This window comes from Eubalaena glacialis, chromosome 7 (assembly GCF_028564815.1).
Source record: "Eubalaena glacialis isolate mEubGla1 chromosome 7, mEubGla1.1.hap2.+ XY, whole genome shotgun sequence".
NCBI classification, from domain to species: domain Eukaryota; kingdom Metazoa; phylum Chordata; class Mammalia; order Artiodactyla; family Balaenidae; genus Eubalaena; species Eubalaena glacialis.
The window spans coordinates 69,571,346-69,589,294 of NC_083722.1; the positions used below are offsets into that span (position 1 = coordinate 69,571,346).

The 17,949-nt window shown below is 49.0% G+C and overlaps 1 protein-coding gene across 1 annotated transcript in view; it reads left to right on the forward strand.

Moving 5' to 3' along the window:
• The window catches only part of SCN10A (sodium voltage-gated channel alpha subunit 10), a 74,371-nt gene that overhangs the window by 46,531 nt on the left and 9,891 nt on the right, over positions 1–17,949 (forward strand). Inside the window, exons 14-22 of the mRNA XM_061197467.1 lie at positions 385–744; positions 2,801–3,247; positions 4,586–4,726; positions 6,345–6,468; positions 7,480–7,634; positions 10,664–10,837; positions 14,821–14,943; positions 16,210–16,494; positions 17,218–17,271. Of these exons, the coding sequence (XP_061053450.1) occupies positions 385–744; positions 2,801–3,247; positions 4,586–4,726; positions 6,345–6,468; positions 7,480–7,634; positions 10,664–10,837; positions 14,821–14,943; positions 16,210–16,494; positions 17,218–17,271 (1,863 nt within the window). The remainder of the gene's footprint in view (positions 1–384; positions 745–2,800; positions 3,248–4,585; positions 4,727–6,344; positions 6,469–7,479; positions 7,635–10,663; positions 10,838–14,820; positions 14,944–16,209; positions 16,495–17,217; positions 17,272–17,949) is intronic.

Consider the following 17,949-nt stretch of genomic DNA (forward strand, 5'->3'; position numbering starts at 1 on the left):
CTCTCTTCAGGTCAAAGGTGGGCTCTTCTCACACATTTATGAGCTCCATCATACCCCACTCCACCCCATAGAATAGATCTACATTCAGGAGGCTTGTGGCTATAGAACAGAGTACACGTCACACGACCAACACCTGAATATGAGACCCCTGACTTTGCCACAGTCATTGGAGCACATTAGTAGTACATAGGGACCATAGAGGGTTGGTCATATTTTTGAGTAACTGGTGACATACGAAGAAAGGTCTTTGAAAGCAGCTTCCCGGGATCAACCCATGTTAATGGAATGAGCTACCTTGTGCTTTCTTTGTTTCTGGCCAAGACTTGAGATGAAAGGCGATGGAAGCAGCCATCAGGACCTGACACGGTCTCTGTTTCTCTGCAGCTGCGGGTCTTCAAGCTGGCCAAGTCATGGCCAACCTTAAACACGCTCATCAAGATCATCGGCAACTCGATGGGGGCTCTGGGGAACCTCACCATCATCCTGGCCATCATTGTCTTCGTCTTTGCTCTGGTTGGCAAGCAGCTCCTCGGGGACAACTACCGTGACAACCGGCGCAAAATCTCGGCACCCAACGAAGAATGGCCACGCTGGCACATGCACGACTTCTTCCACTCCTTCCTCATCGTCTTCCGGATCCTCTGTGGAGAGTGGATTGAGAACATGTGGGCCTGCATGGAAGTCGGCCAGAAGTCCATCTGCCTCATCCTTTTCTTGACGGTTATGGTGCTGGGCAACCTGGTGGTGAGTGCGTGGGCAATGCAGGAGACTTCCCATGTTATCCTAGAAAGTTTGACATTGCACATGTCTTGCCCACATTGTACCTCCCTGACTGAAAAATCTTCACACTTTTCCAAGTTGTGTGGGACACATAAGAACTATCTGTTGGGAAGCAGCTGGAATAAGCCCATATGACAGAGCAGGAAAGACCTGATGTAGAATCCCAGCTCCACCTCTAGTAAAGTTGGGTGACCCAGCCCAAGAGACAATCTCCCAAGCTTTAATTTCCTTAAAATCAAGAAAATAGTGCTTACTCCCAAGCTTTAATTTCCTTAAAATCAAGAAAATAGTGCTTACTCATGGGCTTACTGGGGGAATTAAATTACAGGAACAACATACACAAATTGCCTAGTGCAGTTTCTGGGCCATGGCAGGAAGTCAATAAATGGTAGCTGTTAGTTGTTGAAGGAAAACTTCCCTTCCCCATTCTAGGGTTCTCAGAAGATATTTCCTTTGGGGGGGGGAAGCAGAGTTACATGGGTTCTAGCTAAGAGCAGGAGGGGAGGCACAATGGGACAAGAGGAAGGAGAGGAGCTGGATCATGGACAACATCCAACGCCATGACAATAACAAAATCCACTCTCAGGTTTGGGGGGAGCCCCTCTGGAGGCCTTTCTCCCAATTGGCCCCAGCACCCCTTCTCTGGCCCAGTCTGGCTCCTTGTCCTCAGCTTGTCTCCACTCCCTCAAGTTCTGGGTGCCTTTGCTCTCCCAGCCTTGACCAGGGTGAGGGGAGGGTGTTATTTTTAGGAACCCCTTTCTTTTTTTTTTAATTGAAGTATAGTTGATTTACAATATTGTGTTAGTTTCAGATGTACAGAATAGCGATTTAGATTTTTTCCATTATAGATGATTACAAGATGTTGAGTATAATTCCATGTGCTATACTGTAAATCCTTGTTGCTTATCTATTTTATGTATAATAGTTTGTATCTGTTAATCCCATACTCCTAATTTATCCCTCCGCCCTACCTTTCCCCTGTGGTAACCATAAGTTTGTTTTCTATGTCTGTGAGTCTGTTTCTGCTTTGTATATAAATTCATTTGTATTATTTTTTAGATTCCACATATAAGTGATATCATATAGTAATTTTCTTTCTCTGTCTGACTTATTTCACTAAGCATTATATTCTCTAGGTCCATCCATGTTGTTGCAAATGGCAGTATTTCATTCTTTTTTATGGCTGAGTAATATTCCATTGTGTATATAGACCACATCTTCTTAAGCCAGTCGTCTATTGATGGGCACTTGGGTTGCTTCCATGTCTTGCAGGAGCCCCTTTCTTATTGCCCTGGAAGTCAACCAACTTGAATTCTTTTCCCATAAGAGTTTTACAGATAAGAGAAAGCTAAATCAAGAGAGGGGATGAAAAAGCAAATCCAGACTCTTCAAAGTCTTTCCCAACAGGGTCCCTGAGCCAGAGGTGCCTTCTGCCTGCTCTCCCAAGTAGGGGGCTGGACAAAACTCCTTTCTTCCAGGCTGAGCTCCCCATCCCTGCAGTGTCACAAAGGCCCCTGACCCTGAGGCAGGAAGTTTGCCTCTCCGAGCACTTTTACATCCTCATGCCATTTCCTCTTCACAACCACTCTGGCAGGTAGGGGGTCCCCACTCCCTGCTTAAGGGGGAAGGACATGAAGTTGGAAGCAGCGAGGAGATGTGCCCAGGATTCCAGAGTAAGCAATAGAACCCAGGGTATGGCTGATGAGGGTGGTCCTGGGCAGGCCCATGCCTGCTCCTCTCTGTTGTCCCTGAATGTCCCTTTGCTCAGCAGGGGTGACCCTTCTCTATGGTGGAGAATGTGCTTCCAAGCCTTGTCCATGTGAAGCAAGTTGCTTAGGGCATCCCCGAGACTCCTCTCAGTTGCTGTCAGAATGTCTGTTCCCCCAAGAAGGAAAGCATCTTGGGTGGGCAAGGAGAGACCCCAGTGTGGCTGTCCTGCCACCCAGCTGCTGACCTGGTGGGCCACGGAGGGGGTCAGCTCATCGATTGAGTGATCTTCCTTTCCACGCCTTCTCTCCAGGTGCTTAACCTGTTCATTGCCCTGCTGCTGAACTCCTTCAGCACCGACAACCTCACAGCCCCAGAGGACGACGGGGAGGTGAACAACCTGCAGGTGGCCCTAGCGAGGATCCAGGTGTTAGGCTGGCGCACCAAGAAGGCCCTTTGCAGCTTCCTCAACTGGCCCTTCTTGCTCCCCCGGCCCAAGGCGGAGCCCCAGCTGGTGGTGAAACTCCCACTCTCCACCTCCAAAGCTGAGAACCACATTACTGCTGACACGGCTGCGGGGAGCCCTGGAGGGCTTCTGGCTCCCAGAGGCCCCAGTGATGACCACAGTGACTTCATCACCAATCCTAACATATGGGTCTCTGTGCCCATTGCCGAGGGCGAGTCTGACCTCGATGACTTGGAGGATGATGGTGAGGAGGATGCTCAGAGCACCCAGCAGGAAGTGATCCCCCAAGGGCAGGTGAGAGTTCTCCCACGGGACAGCCACAGGAAGCAGGGAGGGGACTTAGGGCTGGAGTGACAAGGGGCAGTAGGGAAATTTTGATGAAGAGGTTTTCCAACCTCAGGACTGGCGCAGCCTTGAAGAGCCCCGGGCAAGCCCAGCATGAGACCCCTTCACATAAGGAAGCACAGGCCATGCCAAGCTTTCTGGAGGAGGTGACATTTAATCAGGGCCTGGAAGAAAGGGTCAGAATTCACCAGGCAAGCAGGGAGCAGGGGCACTGCTTGAGCCCCAGGCCACTTGGAGTTGCTTGAAATTGTCTTTCATATAGCTGCCCCATTTGCTCCACCCAACCCAGGCTCTGCGCAGGAGGTGCTAATAAGATTGCTCTAAGAACAGGATGTTGTCCAAGAGCAAGGCTCGTCTCATCTTCACCAGCAGCCTAAAAAGTCCTGATCATTATGTCACTCATTCATCCAGCTTTTCCCGACAGGGGATGTCACAGGGAAATGACTCTTGTTCCTTTGGCACCAAAGAATTTGAAGCATATTTTTGGGTAATACATATATTTTTAAATGCTTCGCACAGTTCCTTTCTACCTTAAGCTGATAAATCAACCCTCGTTAACCTCTTCTCAACAACTCAGGGCATGCACGTCTCCACAATGTAGGAAGGCAGGGGTCCCTGTGGGACCCGGGGACAGAGCGCTGCTGGCCAGGCCACTAAGTGGCCTCAGACAGCTGTGCTTTGAGTCTGTAGCTCTTCCCTAGCCTCCGTCCCTTGCAGCTGTCACTGCTCTTGTGTTCCAGCAGCTGCTGTTATCAGCTGCCATATTTTACATGCCTTTGTCTGGGTGACAGCCGAGGGCAGGGCGTCACCATCCCCAGAGTAAAGGACATGAACTCTGTGACGCTGTCTCCACTCAGAGTCATTTTCAATTACTTTGGGGGTTCTTGGGGTCTCCAGAGGGCCAAGTCCACTACCACTCTGACCCCTGGACAAGTGATAATGGTCATGGTTAACATCTGTGGAGCCAAGCACTGCTTGCGAAGCACTTCACAGGTATGAACATATTTAGTCATCAAAATAACCAAATGAAGTAGATCTTGCCTTCTCAAGTTTGCAGATGGGAAAAATGAAAATAAGAGAGGTTAAATAACTTGCCTAATGTCACACAACTTGTAAGTAATGACGCCAAATATTACACACAGATCTATCTGGCTGTATGTATGTATGTTCGTTGCATATATTAGGTCCTTGGCTCTGGCAGATGATGATTTGCAATATCTCTTCAAAGTTAGAATTGGTTAGCTGAGGGTGGGCCCAGGTACCCAAGTTGGGACTTTCTCTCACTAGCAGGAGGAGCTGCAACAAGTCGGGAGAGATGAGAACCACCTGCCACCCAGGAGCTCAGGTTCTGGAATGTCCTCTGAGGACCTGGCTCCATACCTAGGTGAGAAGTGGAAAGACGAGGCTCCTGCTCAGGGCCCTACAGAGGTAGGTATGTGAGCTTCCTGGAGAGGTTAAACAGCCTGCCGGACAATGACCAGTGGGATGGAGGGGACTGGAGGATAGGGCTGGGCGTGGGGTATTCCAGACTACACTCAACCGCGGAGCCTCATGTCTCATCTTGGGAATTTTTAAAGTCCTTCCAAACCTCTGGGCTAATCAGCATGATTTCACCGGGAAGAATGAGGTTCCATAGACTGGGGGACCGAGGACCTGTTCCTCAACCTCTCTGAGCCTCCGTGTCTCCATCTGGGAAGCTGAGTGGTAATGGCTACTTGGTAGGATTCTTTTGAAGCTTCAGTGAGATGCTGCTTGTCAAATGTTTAGCTCCTGCCTGAAATGGAATAAGTGCCCAGAAAATGACAGCCAAGAAAAAAGGAAACAAAAGACAGTGCACAGAGAAAGTTAAGTATCTTTCAGAGCCAGCAGATAAAAGTCGGAGTTGCTGTGGGTGAGGAAGTCTTCCCTGTGACCATCTCCCACCTCCCACCCCCGCTTTCTGTTGTCCACACCGTCTTCTCGGGCCAAAAGCAGACTGGTGCCGGGGAGAGGCTATCTGTACTGAGTGCTGTACTGACAGACTTACATAGACTGAGCAGGAAGAAGATCTTATAAGAGGTAAAAATAAACTTGGTGGTTTCATTACAAATCTTTAAAGAAAACAAGCTACATTGAAAGAGGTATCTCTAAAGATTTAGCATCTGTAATAGCACTGTATTAAATGCAAGAATTTAACTTGACACCTAGCCACTGAGTGCCGATGGTGACAGGCACCGGGTAAGCAAAGATAAGGAAGACATAATTCATCCCAAAGTTATCAAGCCCATCAGCTTGAGGAGTGCCAGCCACTGGCTCTGTGCCTCTGGCCAAGGCTGACCCAGCGGGGTGAGAGAAGAGGGTGGGATGAGAAGGGATTTGACGGCTCTGGGTGAACACCAGCCTCTTGGTTCCAGTTGGGTGAGGGTTGCCATCTTCTACACGTGGAGGACATGTTTCTGCTGAGCATTCTAAGGACTCCCCTGGCTAGTTTTCTCTACTCGGTGTTTTCAGTACACTACCGCTGGGGATTGTTTTTGTTTTTGTTTTGATTTTGTCCATGACCCTGGCCAGGCAGGGAGGGTCTGACAGTGACAGATGGGGACCCACCCCACCATTTGGGTCCATTAGCCAAGCGATCAGGTTTACTAATATGAGAGCAGCTTCAGCTCCTAATTGAATTCATCTGGAGACATTATAGGGCTGAAGCTGCCAGGAGGGCAGCAGGGCCCCTGCAGCATTGCTCCATGATTAAATATTCAAGCCCAGTGAAGGCTGAGAGTCTTTATGGGTGTAATTACCGTGTCTCGGGCCATCGCCAGCCCTCCCTCAGGGGCCTGGAGGTTTAAAGCCTCACACAGCTGAACATCTGGGGCTCTTCAGAGAGCATCACTGTTCTGGGGCTCAGCTGGCAAGGCACCGAAACAGAAGGGACGCCGTGGTGGGTCCAGACCTGAGTGGCTCTCTCTGCATCTCGGAGCTCTGAGCCAGTCGGACCTGTGGTGACAGTGTGCAGATTCACTGGGCCCCTCAGAGAGCTGGGTTCACTGCCGGGGCTTCTGCCCTGCAGGGAGTGGACGACACGAGCTCCTCAGAAGGCAGCACTGTGGACTGCCTGGATCCTGAGGAGATCCTGAGGAAGATCCCTGAGCTGGCGGATGACCTCGATGAGCCAGATGACTGCTTCACAGAAGGTAGAGTGGCAGCCACAGACCTCCTCCACTTGACATTCATTAGGGCCAGAATCCAGCTCAACAAGTACTCATCTGGTCACTTCTGTGTCCAGGGTTCTGGCCTGGGGTCCAGGGGATACAGGCAAGCAGTGCCCCTTGCTCCTCACTCCCAAGCTTGAGGGCCCAGCATCAAACACAAATGCCAGACTCGCAGTAGCTGAGTGGTGGGATCTGCATCTCATGCCACGTCAGACATGGCAAACAGATGCTCTGCCTTCCTCATCACCCTCGAAAACACCTCACTAACTTATAAACCAGCCCCCTTGAGGTTGAAAGGGAAAAGGTAGCCACCACCATAAACTCTTGACTTGGGACATAAAAGGACCCAGAGGAGGGCCATGATGCATCTGTGTCCCTGCATCTCCTATGTGACTCTTAAACGCAGAACCTGCATCTTACTCTTCTTTTTCCTCAATGTTTAGAACAGTGAAGCCTGTTACATTCTCAATAGATATTTGTGCAATAAGTGAATAAACGTATAGTTCATACTATGAAAGTAAGTGTGGACTAAATAATTAAACAAACAAACAAACCACTTAATTGAGTTTCCACTTTCATGTGACCCTGGGCTGGGCTGCCCCCAGGCCCCATTCCAGCCATGTGGAGACCCCCCAGTTCAGCACAGGCTCAAGGCATAGCCCCTCAGACACCCTCAGGCTCAGGCCCCATGTCTTGTCAAAGCTCCAGAGAGGGTGGGATAAGGATAAGGACTATGCTATCATCTGTAGGGAGGAAGATGCTTGGGAGGAGGTGAGAGTGGGCAAGACCAGTGGTGGAGAGGGACAGCTGAAGGACACGATGGGGAGGCCGCCTGAAAGGGACCCCACTTCTCTCATATTCCAGGAAAGAATTCTTTTCCAAAATAGCGGCAAGTGGGTTTCCCTGCAGAGTGGTTTCCCTTCAGGGCTGGAGTCAAAACACGCCTCCTTTACCAGTGGGACATCACTCACCATCAGTCCCCTCTCCCCACAGGCTGCATTCGCCAGTGTCCCTTCTGCAAAGTGAATAGCTCCAAGTTTCCATGGGCCATGGGCTGGCAGGTGCGCAAGATCTGCTACCTCATTGTGGAGCACAGCTGGTTCGAGAGCTTTATCGTCTTCACGATCCTGCTCAGCAGTGGAGCGCTGGTAAGTGGAGGTAGGGGTTCCATGCCACAAAGCCCTCCAGGTGGGGTCTCCACCATCCAAAGACCCGGGAGCTGCAGCAGTAGGCTCCCCTGATTCCTGGGCTGAAAGTCCCCAACCTGTGGCTGGAAGGCGAGCTGCAGGACTCCTCTTAGCAGGAGGGCATGGTAGGTGCTTGAGGGGCCCATGTCATGGCCTGTTACGGTTGGCTGCTTGGATTTCAAGCAGTGAGTGTGTACATCCCACTTTATTGTTGGGGAAACTGACAGTCAAAGGGTTTATGGGACTTGTCCAAGGTTACCCAGCTTGTCAGTAGGAAAACCTAACTTTGCCTTCATTTGATCCCAAAGTCCCTGATCTTCCACCTCTGACCTCCCAACACACTGCCCTTTTCTGAGGACCCAGTACGAAGAGGACCATCCTACCCTGCCCTATCAAGCCACTTGCAAGTACTGCTATCACTAACTCAAAGTGCATGGCAAATCATTACAACAGCACTTCTCAAAATTTAATCAGCCGGGGAACTTGTTAAAATGCAGATTCTGACTCAGTAGATCTAGGGTGGGACCTGAGAATTTGCATTTCCAACAAGCTCCCACGTGATGCTGACACTGGTCCACAGGCCACACTTTGAATAACAAGACCTTACGGTCCTCTAGATTCTGAGTTAAGAGACACTTCCTAAGCCACTTGCTGGGTGTCGAGCTTTGTAGGACAAGGAAGGATGTTCTCTCTGCACCATGGCGTAGGCTCACTACACAGTCTCAACTAATCTTCCCAATGAACCAAGGTAGACGTAGACACAGGAAGGGACTCATCCTTGGCTGTCCACATTTTATGGATGAGGACGTCACAGCCCAAAGACACGGAGGGACCTGCCCAGGCTCCCAGCTCATTAGTTAAAGGGAGGACTAGCACCCCACTCTCTTGATTCATGGTTCCCAGTGTTTCCACTTGTCTTGCTCCCTGTGTGCCATTTACTCCCTGAAAACAATCTACTGACCATTTGGGCACCCACTTAAATGCCATATTTCCCAGGAAGGGAGCCCAAACTGCTCAGGGTGTTGTCTCAGCCTTAGGGAGGAGCAAAGGCAGGTGAGAAGGTTTGATCTGAGAGGTGGAAGGAGAGCTAGGCCAGCAAGGGCACAAAGCTGAGGGAGAAGAGTCTCACGGAGCAGGCTGGCCTGCCATCTTGGAGAGGGGGTGGCAGCATCTGATGGTGCCCACTGCCCTGGCACAGGATGGTGACGGCCCCCCTAGAATAGCAGTCTCAGCACAGTCCTGAGTGCAGAGGCCACACTGCAGGGCAAAGGGAGGCTGGGCAGTGCATTCTCCACACCTGCCCTTCCCTCTATCCTGCAAATGATAACCTCAATCATTTGATGAGGACTAAGTGCTTTCTTCATCACCTCCTTCCCTTGTCTCTCTACTCCCTTTCTCCACACACCCCTGCTGCTCTCCTGCCCTCCCCTCCCGGCAGGGAGCTCACATCCTAAACCAGCTGCTGGCCCCACCCCAGTGCTCTCCCTCCCCTCCCCATCTCCTTGCCCAAGGGACTGAACTGGCTGGCACCAAATTTAGTCTTCCTTATGCTTTTACTTTGAGTACGTTTAAAAAAAAATAGCATGAGTTTTTATCTGACAAAGTAAAGAGAAAAAAAATACTTGGAAATTATGGGAAAATGCAAAGAAAAAATATCACCAATTTTCCTATCACTCAAAGAGAATCTCACTTTGAAAACATTTTGGTGCATTTCCTTCCCATCTTTCTTATGCATGTAATACATAAATATTACAAAACGGAAACCACATTTGTGCATTCTGTAATTTCTCAGTAAATTTTCTCAGTAATATGGTCCTCCTACCTCATTAAATGGCTGCAGTGTAACTAACCCCCAAGCTCACTCCTAATAAGCATTGAATATCCTATGCACACTCCTTTGGAAACGTTGGCTTATTTCCCGTCTTAGGTCTAGCTTTAGAAGTAGAACCAGAAACAGGAATTCTTGTGCAGTTTGTGGAGGGTGTGCTCTGAGCTGGAGGATGTGAAGGAAGTAGGACAGAACAGGGAATGGAGCTGGGAAAAGACATGGGTTCCCATGAAGCCCAGCCTCAGCCTGATCCCACAGGAACTCTGAAGCATAAAAGGCCTCACGGGACTGTCCCACCTTGAGGCAAGGGGATGGTCAGATACTGGCTGCGGCTGCCCCCAGAGGGGTGATATAGTCTCCTAAGGCGGAGACACTTCCCTTCAGCCCAGGGACGTGTCCTCAGGCAACAGGGGCATTCACCAGCCTTTAGCAACCAACGTTCACAGCAGCTGGGGATGGTCATACTGGCTCCTTAAACAGGATCTAGGTGGGACACCAACAACATCTAGTGTCCTTAGGATACACTCTTGAAGGCAGAATTGCTGGATTTCTAAAAGCTTTGAGTCATATTACCAAGTTGGGGTCCCAAAAACTGAACCAGTTTTCACTCCGCCCAGCTGTATATGAGAGTAGCTGCTTCCCCACAGCCAAATTGACTGCGGGGTTTCCCCCCACCATCCACTCCCACCCATGCCTTTTCCTCTTCATCAATCTGATAAAAGAAAAACGGCATCTTCTCTTCATTTGAATTTCCTTGATTACCAATGAAATGCAGCATTCTTTTTCAGAGTTCACTGGTGAGTCTTATTTTCATTTTCGCGAACATCCTTTGTTGCTTTTATTTTTAAACTAAGTCACTGTTAGCAATCCCTTTGGTTCACTTCCAAAATCCAATTAGAGAAGGTTTCCTTTCTCACTTGTGTTCAGCTCCCCTGCAAAGTATAAGCAGGGCTGTGTGTCCCTGTTGGCTCCGAGGAAGTCCTCGTTTGTATCTCGCAGGGCCTCCTCCACTACCCCACCCTACCTCCCAGAGCAGAGAAAAAAAATGATGCAGGCAAACTGGTTACCAAAGCTCTCTCAGGGGCTGACTGGGTCCTTCCCTGTCCCTGGGCCCCAGTGCTTTGGGTCTAGGCCGCCTACCATTTTGCTCCTTTCCTTCCAGGCCTTTGAAGATTTTTACCTTGACCAGAAGCCCACGGTGAAGGCCTTGCTGGAGTACACCGACAGGGTGTTCACGTTTATCTTTGTGTTTGAGATGCTGCTCAAATGGGTGGCCTATGGCTTTAAAAATTACTTCACCAATGCCTGGTGCTGGCTGGACTTCCTCATCGTGAATGTGAGTGTCCCAGTGGGCACTTGTGGGGTTTGGGGTCCTTTCCCCTGGCTGATGGCTGCACCTAATGCAAAGGAAGCTTGGAGGCCTGGCCTTCAAGGGTGACTCCAAAGAGAAGTCTTAGCAAGGGGTCTGAGAATAGCCCTGCATACCTGTGATCCAGGTAAGGTCCAGGCAGTACATGATTCCAACACAACAGTGACACTCAGGTGAGTCTTCAGTTCCTAGGTCTCCATCCAGAAAGACCACTTACTACCTCTGTATTTTACATCCAAAGCAAGATGGCACATGACCTTGCGTCCATTGTCAAGGCTTCTAGACCTAGGGATGCTGAGGACTTCCTGGCACAGAGAACCTGCCCTCCCACTGACTCAATGATCCCCAGCCCTGGCTGCACTTTAGAATTACTTGGGAAGCTCTTAAGAACACAGTGAACAAGCACTACTCTTCCCAGAGATTGGGGTCTTACTGGTCCTGGGTGGAGTCCATGCATCAGTATTTTGTAAAAGCCGCTGGGCATGTCCAATGTGTAGACAGGATTGAGAACCACTGAGCTTAAACCACTGGTGTCTCCCCAGTGGCACTAAAAGGGACAAAGGGTCCCTTTGGAGAGATGATGAGCTGGAGCTCATGTGTTCAGATGAACCTGTGGCCACTAGCCCTGCATTAGGGGATTTACCAAGTGCCTCCCACACATTAAACTTGAGATTCCTCAAAGGTGTGTGGAGACCGTCCTCAATAAAGTCTCCTAAGAGCTCTCCTATCCCCCAAAGCCCGGAGTGAGCTCCTCCTCCTCTTAACCATACAGCCCTCTATCTATCCAGGCCCTTGCAGTCTTGGCTTTTCAGGATGGCTGCCTGAGCTATTTGTTCACTGCTGCACATCTGAGGATCCCTGCAGGTGGGGGAGGCACGTGCTATGTTTGCCTCTGCTTCCCACACTCCCACAGCCACTGGTGCCAAGGTCTGCACATCAGAGGTGTTAGGAAATGTGTCTGTATTTGGTGCTTGCCTCCTGAAGCTGGATGGGGTCCAGTTCAGAACATTCTGTCCAGTCTCCTGTGTTGGCAGGTCCTCCACAGCAGGTCTGTGCACCCAATTCTCTTCTTTCCTGATACCAGTGTGCTAGCAGCATCAGGCCACTGTACCACAGGGATTAGCTGTGAGGCCTGCAATCTGAGTCACAGGTGATAATTTTGTGCATATCATATAATTATTCATAAATGAAAGGAAAATTTTATTCCAGCTACCCACTCTTGTTAGGGGCAGTCACTCCTAAGTAGGTCTCACTAGTTTCAGTCCTGATCCCCTGATGTGGTCACCCACTCATCCATCCATCCATCCGCCTACTAATTCTTCCTTCTGACCATCCATCCCTCCTTCCATCTATCCAACCATTCACCCTTCCTTTTTCCTTCCTTCCAAACATCCATTCATGTTTACTTCTTCTGTTTATCCTGTCAGTCCTCTCCTTCCATCCATCTATTCTCACTCTTCTTTCCCTCCTCCCTTCCGCCCATCTATTCATCCTAACCTTCCTTCCATCCCTCTATCAATTTGTCCTTAACCCTTCTATCTTTCTATCTTTTGATTTGTCTTTCTATTGAACTATCCAGTCATCTAACCTTCTATTCACTCATTCAAGCACCTTTCATCCAATTTTCCTTCTGTTCACACATTTTCCATCTTTCTATTCTTCCTTTACCTCATCCATCTATCCTTCCTTTCTTCCACCCCTCTGTCCACTCACCTCTTTTTCTTCCATTCATCCATCCACCCACCCATTCTTCCATCCAGTCAACCTTCCATCATTCTCTAATCTCTTCCATTCCTCTACCCATCTCTCTATCTTTTCATTCATCCATCATTTATCCAGCCATCCAACCTTCCCCAATTCATCCATCCCATTCACCCACTATCCATGATTTTATATTTTATCTTTCTTCTTTGCTTTCTTTCTTCCATTCTTCCTTTCAACTCTCATATCCATCTTTGTATCATTTAGTCCATTCTTCTATCCAACCATCATTCAACTTTCCATCAAGATTTCTTCCTTCTTTCTTTCCTTCCTTCCATCCATCCATCCCAACATGCCTCTCTCTATTTTTTCAATTTATCAAATGCTTATTTATATCAATAACTACTGCATATAGGATTGTTTTATGAAGTGCTCTGGGGGGGATAGAAGCCAAGAAATAAAAATTCCCTATCTCCAGGAGTTTATTTACTTTACTCTTCCAGCAGATAGGACAACAGAGAGAAATAAACATATGATGAGGGAGGATGTGGTGAGCACTGCTGGAAATAGTTAGTGTCTTAGGGACACAGAGACATGAACCTGCTTCCACTCTGGGGGTGGGGTAGCTGGGCAGGCTTCATATAGGAGGTGGCATTAGATATAAGGCTTAAAATGAGCAGGAGCAACAAGGTGCACAAAGGACTGGGGGTGGTCAATCTTAATTAAAGAATGACCCTGGGCAAAGGCACAGACACAGGTACATTTAGGGAACAACTTGATTTGGGTAGGATACGTCGGTGAAATATGACTGGAAAAGCAGGCTGTGGCCATATAATACAGTCTAAGGAGTCTGGAGCTTATCCTGAGATGATAAAGCATCAGTGAAGGTTGGGAGTAAGAGAGAAACATGATCATAATCAAATTTGCAGAGGAGAATGGATGGTATGGATGCAATACGGGAGCCTAGAGACCAGTTGGGAGGGTTGTGGCCTGAGCAGTGGGAATGGAGCTGGGCTTGGATGGGAGGGCTTTGATGGAGAGGCCCCAGCTCCTAATTGCCCCAACTGCAGATTTTGCACATTAGGCAGCCTTCCCAGGGGCTGGGCAAAAGACTGAACAGGGTCCAGCATGGAACTGGCCCCAAACCTCCTGCTCTCACTTAGCCAGGCAGCTGGGTGCCACCTGCTGGTGTCTGGAGCCTTGCCTGTTTGGAGGAAGGGGGTCGTTTCCATTCCAGTTTTCTGTCCTGGTGGAATAAGCCACCATTCAGAGAACAGGCATTGTTTGGGGCTCTAGCACCCAAGTGTAAACCCTTCCCTTTCTGACATCCCCTCCTAGCTGTCAAGATAAGCTTAGCCTGAATTCAGCCCACCAGTCGTGGTGCAGTTGGGGGTCTCCCAGGATTGGGTCACAGTCTCTGGCAAGCTCAAGCCAATGCATAGGGTATCTCCCTGGCACCTTCAAAGTTCCTGGAAGGTGTGACCATTTTTCCATGTAAGTTTGTGCCTTTGCAGTCCTTGGTCCAACACTTTAAAAAATGCAAAACTGACCAACCAACAGGGACTCACAACTCAGTCATTATATCTCAGCTGTCTGTCAAAGCTGAATCTCCTGGCCCCATGCCAGTCACTCTTCCTGAAAAACTGCAGAGCTGTGAGGGCCTCGGAGTTCTCTTAGTCTGATTCCTCATTTTACAAAGGTTGAAAGTACAACTTGCACTAACAAGGCACTGACCCAAGGTCACAAAAATATCAGGGTTGAGAGGGAACTAGACCCCACCCAGCCCAGGACTCTTTCTTCTCCACTTTTCTCAGCATGTACAATTGAGACTCACTTTATATTCCTCAAGATAGACTTTCTGCATAACCCCCATGAAGGGCCAGCATCTCTCCAAGTCTCTGAAAGTCAATCAAATTTTAAAGGCTGTTGGGACCTGGCTGGTGCCTCTAGAGAGGAAAGGGAAGGCTGATTTACTACACTGGGAGCTTGATCACCTACATACAAGGGGGTGGTGATGTGGGAGACTGAGATTTTCTTGGCCAAAAGTTCAGATAAATGATGAATGAAATCTTTAATGAAAGAGAAGAGATTGGACTCTCACTATACCTCTCGTTGGAGTTCAGAATAAGGTGGGAGCCAGGATGATGGCTCTGACAGAGTAGGGAGTGGGAGGGATTTCCTGTCTCCATCCACTAGGGTCAACTTTCTGGAACCCTAGGGTGATGCTTTTGCTCTCTGCCTGCACTCAGATCTCACTGACAAGCCTTATAGCGAAGGTGCTGCAGTATTCTGATATGGCATCCATCAAAGCCCTTCGGACCCTCCGTGCCCTGCGGCCACTGCGGGCCCTGTCTCGATTTGAAGGCATGCGGGTAAGACCTATCTCCTAATTGCTCTGGTCTGCAGCATTTGGTACCCATTCCCCCTTTACGCCCTCCATACTACTGACCCTGAGCTCCAGGCCCTACCCCCACAGGTCAGCTCAGGGGTCCCCACTCTCTGCTGTCACATTGGTGGTGCTGCAGTATCCTAACTCTCCTAGTTCTCCTTCAAGTCCCTCTGTAAGCCCTCTTCCCTTCTCACCGCAAACATCACATCTACCAGGACTCAGACCTCACTCTCTCCTGCTCTTAGTGAGGCAATCCTGCTTCGCGGCATCACAAGCATCTCTTACCTCAATCTCCCCACCCTGCCTTTTGTCCTTAATGCCAAAATCTCCGGAACACCCCAAGCTCTTCATCTTTCCATGACAAATGAGCCTTGCCTCTGACACTCCATTTAAATGCAGTGACATCAGCAACTCAGCAGCTCAGTCACCACCCACTGGAATGCATCTTCTCTCCAACCCAGCACAGTCATTGGGTCCTATGGATTCTCTCCTTTCATCCATCCCTCTCCTCATCCAAGGCTTTCAGCCGCCACCTCGCCCTCACTGTCTTCCTCAGGATGGAATGCTCACAAGTCTGGCCCTTGTCTTATGGGGGATGAGGGACTGCTCATTTTCTCCCCTCCCCTTCCACATAATTATGAAAGTCTTCTGGTACAGAAAGCAATGTTTGCTTTCTTCCTCCACCACTGCCTCAAAGAAGACATCGTACCTTCAAAACAAAAGTGGACTTTTAAAATTAACTTGTATCTTTATAAACGCTAGGAGCTTATGACTGAAATACTTTGCTGTTTATTTTATTTTATCTCCAGGTTGCTAATTTACAAATAAGCAAGTTTGTGAATATGGATTTGGGTTTTCACTGATTCTTGACCAAAGCACACTATAAACTGTATTTTATAAACATATAGTTTATAAAATAAAGCAAAGTTCTAGAAGTCTGTATGTGCAAGTACAAAACACACACTGGCACCCCTAAATGAGTACGTATGTGCTTGTAAATGTGTCCATCTCCTCAATCCTAAGGAGAGACACTGAAACCTGCCCTGAATGAACTTTAGAGAGAATGTATAAACCCATCCTCACTGCCCAGTGTCTCTGTCTTCTGACTCTGAATTATGGCTCTAATTAACCCACTTCTCTTGCTTCCACTGGCTCATGAAGCAGCCCGAGTGAGGGTAGAAAGAACTGGGATCGGGCAAGAAGGGTGTGGCATCGGTGGGGTTCCAGGTCTTTCTGCCTTTCCCCCCAGGTGGTGGTAGATGCCCTGGTGGGCGCCATCCCCTCCATCATGAACGTCCTCCTCGTCTGCCTCATCTTCTGGCTCATCTTCAGCATCATGGGTGTGAACCTCTTCGCAGGGAAGTTTCAGAAATGCATCAACAAGACCAGTGAAGGCTTTCTTCTTGTGCCTTGGACTACTGTGAATAACATGTCTGACTGTGAACGTCAAAACCACACTGGAAGCTTCTTTTGGGTCAATGTGAAGGTCAACTTTGATAATGTTGCAATGGGCTACCTCGCACTTCTGCAGGTGGTGAGTCCTGAGATCAACCATGTCTCTTCCTTTGGCTGCTCGATAAAGTGGAGGGCCTGGGGTCTCCCAGAAGATGCTATGTGGAGACTTTGCAAGGGGTAGCACTCAGTGTGAAGTGAGATTATTCCCTGTTCCTACAGACTGTACCATGAGGCTAGAGGGCCCTACCAATGAGTGTGATCTCCCAGTAGTGCAATTAGACCAATTTGGGCTAATAGAATAGAATAAAGGGATAAGCCTGCCATGGGGCTATATGAGGTGATGACTTAGAATTCACTACTTGTACAAAATAGACCTGGTATAGCCACACAGACTGCACAGTCTTCTATTGCAAATCGTCTCCTAGAGGGTAATAAATTATGTTCCAGTCTATTGTAATGATAGATAATGCTTGTGATGATGACAGTCAATAACATTCATGCTTCCATTCATTCATTCATCCTTTGCCTTCATCCACTTGTTCATTCAGTGTTGATGCAATTGCTTATACATTTGTCATGCAGTTACCCACAACTTCCTGCACTCCACCCTTTGTTCATGCATTCGTTCAACAACTAGTCCCTGAGTAGCTATGGTGTGCCAGGCACTGAAATCAGAGACATGTCAGAACTGACTCCAGGGGGCCAATGCTCTATGAGAAAAACAGACAAATAAGTGAATCAAAACAGAGGCCAATGTAGGTGGATGGGCAGACACTGAGTGGCCTCTGTTCCTTGTTTCCAGGCAACCTTTAAAGGCTGGATGGACATCATGTATGCAGCTGTCGATTCCCGGGAAGTGAGTCTCAGCCCGTGGTGCCTACCGCCTCCCCCTCTGTGCCTCCTGCCCACATTAGTCTATTTGAAATGGGGTGAAGGTGGCCTTGGTGCTGGAAGAGGCGATCACCCAGCAGTCTGGCACTATCCCCCCCATGGAGCAGTGTCCAGCTGGCCTTCTGTTGGATATTTAAGCTGACCTAGTCTCCTAGGCTTCTCAAGTTCTTCCTCTGTTCACCATTGAGGAAATTATCAGATAACCTCTAAAGGACTGTGCATGAGGGCACTCCCTGGGCAGAGGCGGGAGCAAGGGCAGTGGCTAGCTAGAACAGTGGAATTTCAGGTACTGTCACGGCAGCCAGGTGGAGGAGATGGGTGCTGTTGGGGAAGGACCCTTTCCTGCTGGGGCACAAGACACCGCTGATGCCCTGCCCCATATCCCCTCAACCCACCTCTAAGTTCACTCTCATCCTTTGTTTCTTATTCTGTCTGAGATTTGATTTTCTTCAGTGCCTCAGAGCTGGCTCAGCAGCTCTTCCCCCAAGGGCAGAGGACTGCGAGTCCACAGGGGCAACCCTCACAGATAAGCTCTGGGAGTCTGTAGATAAAAGCTCTCACTTCCCTGTCCCTTGGAGGTACAATTCTGAAGTGTGTTCTACAGTCCTTAGAGCATGGAGCGCCTGTTGCCCATGGTAGTGGT